Genomic DNA, 6,986 nt, shown 5'->3' with positions numbered 1-6,986 from the left:
TTGCATTCTGAGGTGAAGGGCTTTAAAGTTTGCTCATTTTAATGACATTGTTCGACTTTCAAGGTCACAGGAGTTAAATATTTAAAAAATATTGCAATAGGTTCTTTTGAATGATTAACAGTCATAAGTATTGATTTTTTGCCTATAGCTTTACTTTAGATCACTTTGAATGGTACAAGTGTGAGAGTAACACAAGGTGAGCGATGCAGGCCCTTTGGGCCTCTTGTTTTCATAATGCGTGCACATGTGTATGATTAAAATTTAACGGTGATAGAGAGGAAAAAGGTCAAGTGCTACTAGGTTTATTGAAATGTATGTGAAAAAGTTAGTAAAATAATCAGCAACTTGTTATCAGTTACTGCGATTACACGCGATTGTCACTAGATAAAAGAATAATCACAGGAGAGAATCATTATAAAAGGTTCATCAACAACGCAGGGAGTTGTATTTTTTTCACTGACGGTAGGACAATGAAGAAATGTTGTGGATTTCTTGCTTTGTTTTGTTGTACGGTCGTGCTGAGTATGACATTACAAGGTTATGGACTGTATGCCGACACTTGGATGCGACTTGATTCCTGTGAATTAACTAAGATACAGATATTCCACTGTCGTTGCGAGCACAGTAAACTTATTCTGCATGCACTTATAAAAACAGTTCTTTAACTTGTTTACCGTATGGTGTGGATCCATACAAGCTTTTTTGTGATGCATGTGATGTTCTAAGTAAGTAATCTATATACGGTTCTCAGCATAGCTTATCTTTTTTTTCTGCATATGCAAACGTCATATTTTGATTGATGTGGTGATCAACTTTCCTTTTAAATGGGCATTCTGTTTCTTTTTGGACATAGGAATACCAATATCACTTTTCTTTTATTACTGATACATACCTTCCTTTTGCTAACCTCATCCTGCACATAAGCGCGCGCAAAATGATTAGGGTAAAGCTTCAACCTTGCCTCACTTCTTCTCGTTGAGAATACCTGCATTTACCCAGTAATTTGATGAAAAAAAGAGGTTTCCTTTTTGTGCTTATTGTGCTTTTTATTAAAGGTTCAAACGTCCTACTATCGCCTTTATGTGTGTAATGTTTGCTTGCATCTGTGCATATTTGTTTAAGGATAAGTGCATCGACTTGTTAACCTTTTATTAGTCCCCTACCGGTGAAACCGGGGGGACTATAGGTTTTGTCTGAGTCCGTCCGTCCGTCGCCGAAATCTGCAGGTTAAAGTTTGGGTTAAAGTTTTGTAATGGCTTACCATTCGCTTAATAATGATGTTAGGATGCTGATTCTTAGCATAAAGGTTATTTAAGGGTCTAGTATTAGTGCTGTGGATTGAAAATGGAAAATAATAAAACAAAATCGGGGAATTGTTGACATGTTTTCGACTTAACTATCCTGGCCAAAATTTTCAGGTTAAAGTTTGGGTTAAAGTTTTGTAATGGCTTACCATTCACTTAATAATGATATTAGGATGCTGATTCTTAGCATAGAGGTTATTTAGGGGTCTAGTATTAGTGCTGTGGATTGAAAATGGAAAATAATAAAACAAAATCGGGGAATTGTTGACATGTTTTCGACTTAACTATCCTGGCCAAAATCTTCAGGTTAAAGTTTGGGTTAAAGTTTTGTAATGGCTTACCATTCACTTAATAATGATATTAGGATGCTGATTCTTAGCATAGAGGTTATTTAGGGGTCTAGTATTAGTGCTGTGGATTGAAAATGGAAAATAATAAAACAAAATCGGGGAATTGTTGACATGTTTTCGACTTAACTATCCTGGCCAAAATGTTCAGGTTAAAGTTTGGGTTAAAGTTTTGTAATGGCTTACCATTCACTTAATAATGATATTAGGATGCTGATTCTTAGCATAGAGGTTATTTAGGGGTCTCGCATTAATGCTGTGGATTGAAAATGGAAAATAATAAAACAAAATCGGGGAATTGTTGACATGTTTTGGACTTAACTATCCTGGCCAAAATGTTCAGGTTAAAGTTTGGGTTAAAGTTTTGTAATGGCTTACCATTCACTTAATAATGATATTAGGATGCTGATTCTTAGCATAGAGGTTATTTAGGGGTCTCGCATTAATGCTGTGGATTGAAAATGGAAAATAATAAAACAAAATCGGGGAATTGTTGACATGTTTTGGACTTAACTATCCTGGCCAAAATGTTCAGGTTAAAGTTTGGGTTAAAGTTTTGTAATGGCTTACCATTCACTTAATAATGATATTAGGATGCTGATTCTTAGCATAGAGGTTATTTAGGGGTCTCGCATTAATGCTGTGGATTGAAAATGGAAAATCATTTTATTTTTTGGGGATTTTTTCACATGTTTTGGACTTAACTATCCTTGCCAAAATCTTCAGGTTAAAGTTTGGGGGGCTGGTAGGGGACATGTATTGGTTCATCAATACCCACAGAATGCTTGTTAGTATTACCTTACCAATGCAATCTTATGAAGTGAATATTGATACATTTTTCACCAACAATAGGAGGTTGCCCGTTTGGTTCCTTGGAGAGCTTTTCCATACTATGCAACGTTTTTGCTGTTTGCAGCATTGTCATTGGCAAATGCAAGGCTGCATGTTCTTCAGCTGACATGGACAAATATACAGGAATTGCAGCATTGTTATATTTTGCAGGAGGTAAATTATAAGATTAACGTAACACACACACACACACACACAACCACACATACAGGTGATTGCACTTTTCAAATTTAGTAATAGATACAGAAAGACAAAAATGAATCCCACTGCTTCATGCAACTGTTTCGGCATTTTAGAACTTATCGATGATACAAGGGACAAAAACGTTGGAAATCCATTCAGGTCAAACTATAATAGAAACAAAAGGAGAGATGACATTAATTCATGAATTAGAGCACTGGTAAATGTCAAATGTATTACTTGAGTAATTATTATGAAGCATGCCAAAGAATATTGTGGCCATCAAGGTAACGGCAAACCTCGGAAACTAAACATTCCACCAGCATAGTCTTCCAACTTGTATCTTACAACTCATCTTCAAAAAAATGGTCAGGACTAAGTCATTTTTGAATTTATATTTAGAAGTCAAATTTGTTTACTGAATGTCAGTAATGCGTTTTATTGCTATCGTTATTATTCCAAGGTGTCCTTAACGTCGCTGCGTGTGCAGTAGTCAGGGAAAGGATGCAGTCTCTATCTTTCACATCTCTGGGTATCTCCTATTACCTGAATATTATATCCGGCTGCTACACAGTTATACAGGTAACGAAAGTTTATATCCTGGAATACGTAACATACAATTATATTAACATGTACTATTAATGAATAGGAGGAAAATTATATTTCTAAACAATTGGATAAAGGGTTTCGTTTGGTTTGGTTTGGTTTAGTATTGTTGAACGTCCTATCAACAGCCATGGTCATTTAAGGACGGCCTTATCTGTGTGCAAGATGCATGTGTAGTGTATGCGTGTGTGTTTTGGGAGGCTGCGATATGTTCTTGTTTGTCTCTTTGTAATAGCGCTAAACTGATGCTGACTTTATAGTGCTACCTCACTGAAACATACTGCCGAAGACACTCAGCAGGAGGCCCCACCAGGCCGGTTACATTATACTGACAACGGGCGAACCAGTCGTCCCACTCTTGAGCGTTAAGCAGGATAATAAATTACCATTTTTACAGACTCCGGTATGTCTTGGCCAGGGGACAGAACCCAAAGCATTCCACACAGGGGCGAACGCCCAACTAAAGGCTAAAAGTGAGGCTTTGTCAAGGGAGACATTAGGAAAAAGAAAGTTGTTTAGAAAGAAGAGAAAATATAGGATCCCAAATTAAGTCGCCTCTTACGATCATGTAGTGGTGGTAGCAGGTACAATTCTTACGTCCTACCTGCAGGGATTTGGATAAAGGGAGTTGCACTTTGACGAATGAACAAAAGAAAACCATCTTTATCATTTTAATTGATAAATTTCTAAACAAAATGTGAAAAAATTGCAATTTCTATTCACATTGACAAAACACAGAATAATTGACACAAATGGCATCACTATTGCTTGATACTTTTTCGTTCATATGTTTTCCATAGGCTGTGGTACTCGTTATAGTAAAGACATGCGGGGAAAATATCCGACGACTCAATCCCTCAGCATGCATAGAAAGGAATACATCAGCATGTTTAGAACGAATCACTTCGTCAGGTACAGAAGATACTAGTCCTGAATGTGATGACAGCAGTGATTCTCTGGATAATTCATTTTCTGAATGAGGAGCCGTGTGTAGTCCTGCTGGTGTATCAACAGTTTCTAGAATCGTGGATCTACAAAAGGGTTCTGAATTTGATGACAGCAGTGATTTTTTGGAGACTTCATTTTCTGAACGAGGAGCCGTGTGTAGTCCTTCTGGTGTATCAACAGTTTCTAGAATCGTAGATCTACAAAAGGAACCATACGATGCTGCAATGAGAGGAGCTCAAGTTCGTATTGATAAATAAATATTTTAAAAGTTGTTTATTAGTGAAAATAAAGTTTAAATGTTGAAGCAAATGTGTATCGACTAGTACATATTTGTGCAAACGTACTCAAGTATATTGTATGCTGTCTTGACTACATTGTTAACACATATCAATGTCAAATTTGCTACCTGAAATCATCAATAAGAAAACGCTAGCTAAAACGACATCGCGATTGCAAGAATGGCGTCGCTTTATCATAGCATTAAATACCGCCTAAATGTACACGGTCTGTAAATTGGCTTTATTACTGCAATAATATTTAACTTGTATATAACCAAATAAATATCAATATAGTTTATCAGATTATAAGTGTGATAATTAATTATGAATAGTTTTCTGTAACTCTATAATGATTAACGGTTGAATAAGCTATCACATCCTTGCATCCTGTCCTATAAATGTGTGTGTTATCACAAAATAAACAAGGATTATCTTTTGTAACAGATGCGTTATCTCTTCGACAATTACGTGTGTGTTTATCTGTGATTACAGCTACACTGAACTTAAAACACCTAGAGTCTTTCTCGGTAATGTTTTAAATAGAGAATTTTCCACATCTGATTTACAATAGGACGAAATATGAACACAAACGTCGGTGAAAACATGGCAACATTGGGACAAGAGAAGACATCAGAACGAAAGGAAAGAACCATAAACATTGCATAGGATTGCACTGTATTATAACCCTGTTTTTGTGACCTTTATCACATTAGTCTACCCGTAACAGTAGATATGTGTTTGCATGTTTAAGGAAGATAAAGAACTGAAAACGCCAACAATGAAATAATCAACCGATAAGATAAATGTGTCCGAGTTATACGCTGATGTCATATATCATGCTATAAATATTAGCATACAACTTTTACATGTGATAAAATCGTCTGGTTTAGGTAATTGAGAAAGAGTGACAAAAATTAAAAGTGCCTATATAGCGGGGTGGTTTTACAAATAACCAAGAGTTCTTAAAGATTCATATTTATTCCAATTCCACAGCACAGACATAACATGGTTCAACATTCTATATGTGTATCGGTAGATACATACAGTCTGTAAACAAACACAAAAGACTACATTTAGCACAACGCAACACACATATACTAAAGGGACATAATTCTTACAAACTAATTACTGTACTGCCTACTATTTCATACTGTTATAATTACACAGCATACATGGCAATTACTTTACAATATTTTACAATTATTCTTTCTCAATTATATATCATTACAAATAGTTACATAGTAATCTACTGTTAATTAATTCAAAAGAAATATGAAAGAAAATGTTAAACCTAACTTAAACAACTAAAATTAGAATATAGCTTTCATGGAAATATAAATTTATAAAATGTACATATCACGCACCTGTGTATGGCACAGAGCCAGGAATTAGGAAACCGATGTCATCAAACCGCTAATCACTTAGTACTGAATATTTCTATAAATAAGATACAACCAATCTCTTAAAACTGGTAAATGTCAATACATAGATATATATACTTTAGTACACATTGTTGTTCTTTCTAGTGTAATAATATTCATGAGGATTCAAACATGAAATACACTAAATATAAGAAATACATCTTACTTGGTCAATTCTTTAAACCTAACATACTTATAAATAAATTCCATTTAATAATTATTTAGAAACTACCAATATATTTAAATTAGCTAAAACCCTAGCCCAATTTACTTTAAATGTGAAGAAATTATTAATATTAAATCAGAGAGAAACTTACTGTCAAAAGATGTATGTGTCTGTGTCCAAATCAAAATGTCTGCTCTCTCACAAAATCTTTCACAAAACTGACACAAAGAAATCCCTCCTGAAAAAGTTACCAATATTAGACTGACCAATGAAAACAGAAATCTATACAAAATATCTGACCAATGAAAATAGAATATAAACAATAACACACTGGACCCTACAGAACCACTCCATGGGATATTATACTATTATACAGGTAAAGACAGGTAGACATCACAGGTAAAGTTCACACCACAGGACATGTACATCATAATATCAACACATACAAATAACATGCTGGTTGTAAGGACCTGATCTCGCGAGATTCCATGCAACATGTTGTGGAAATTTGCTAACGCTGTTTGAGAGCTTCCAATCCCTATACGTCATATACGTCCCTGATTAAATACCCATATTTCACATAATACGTACATGTGATGACTATGCAAGGGCAAAAAGTTGGGTCCGCCAACTTGTCGTATTCCAACTCTGTCCTTCCAGTTCCGCTTATGGTAGGCCTAGAGCGGTTAGAGGAGCGGTCCTTTACTTCCGATATTGTAATTTTTTTTTTGCCGCCTGCAATAATATTTATTTTGAAAAATAAAATACCGATTTTTGTGTCATAATTCTAACCTTGAATTTTTATTTTTTTTATTTTTATTTTTTTATATTTATTTTTTTATATTTATTTTTATTCTTATTTTTCACATTTCATATAACATTTAAAT

General features: G+C 34.7%; 1 protein-coding gene across 2 annotated transcripts; it reads left to right on the top strand.

Moving 5' to 3' along the window:
• Positions 1–450: 450 nt before the first annotated feature.
• Positions 451–4,955, top strand: LOC110443477. 2 transcript variants are annotated; one of them, XR_002462115.1, is made up of 4 exons: positions 451–725; positions 2,504–2,656; positions 3,144–3,262; positions 4,087–4,955. XR_002462115.1 is itself a non-coding variant. In XM_021487703.1 (3 exons), exons 1-3 carry the CDS (start codon positions 2,611–2,613, stop codon positions 4,264–4,266), a joined length of 345 nt encoding a protein of 114 aa, XP_021343378.1. In that variant the 5' UTR covers positions 1,790–2,610; the 3' UTR covers positions 4,267–4,955. The 2 variants fall into 2 exon arrangements, 1 of the variants encoding a protein (XP_021343378.1); XM_021487703.1 differs by lacking the exon at positions 451–725 and having other exon boundaries at positions 1,790–2,656.
• Positions 4,956–6,986: the final 2,031 nt, after the last annotated feature.

Source organism: Mizuhopecten yessoensis, unplaced genomic scaffold (assembly GCF_002113885.1).
Source record: "Mizuhopecten yessoensis strain PY_sf001 unplaced genomic scaffold, ASM211388v2 scaffold716347, whole genome shotgun sequence".
Taxonomy (NCBI): Eukaryota; Metazoa; Mollusca; class Bivalvia; order Pectinida; family Pectinidae; genus Mizuhopecten; species Mizuhopecten yessoensis.
Note: the sequence above shows the minus strand (reverse complement) of the source record. Positions and strands in the feature narration are given on the sequence as shown.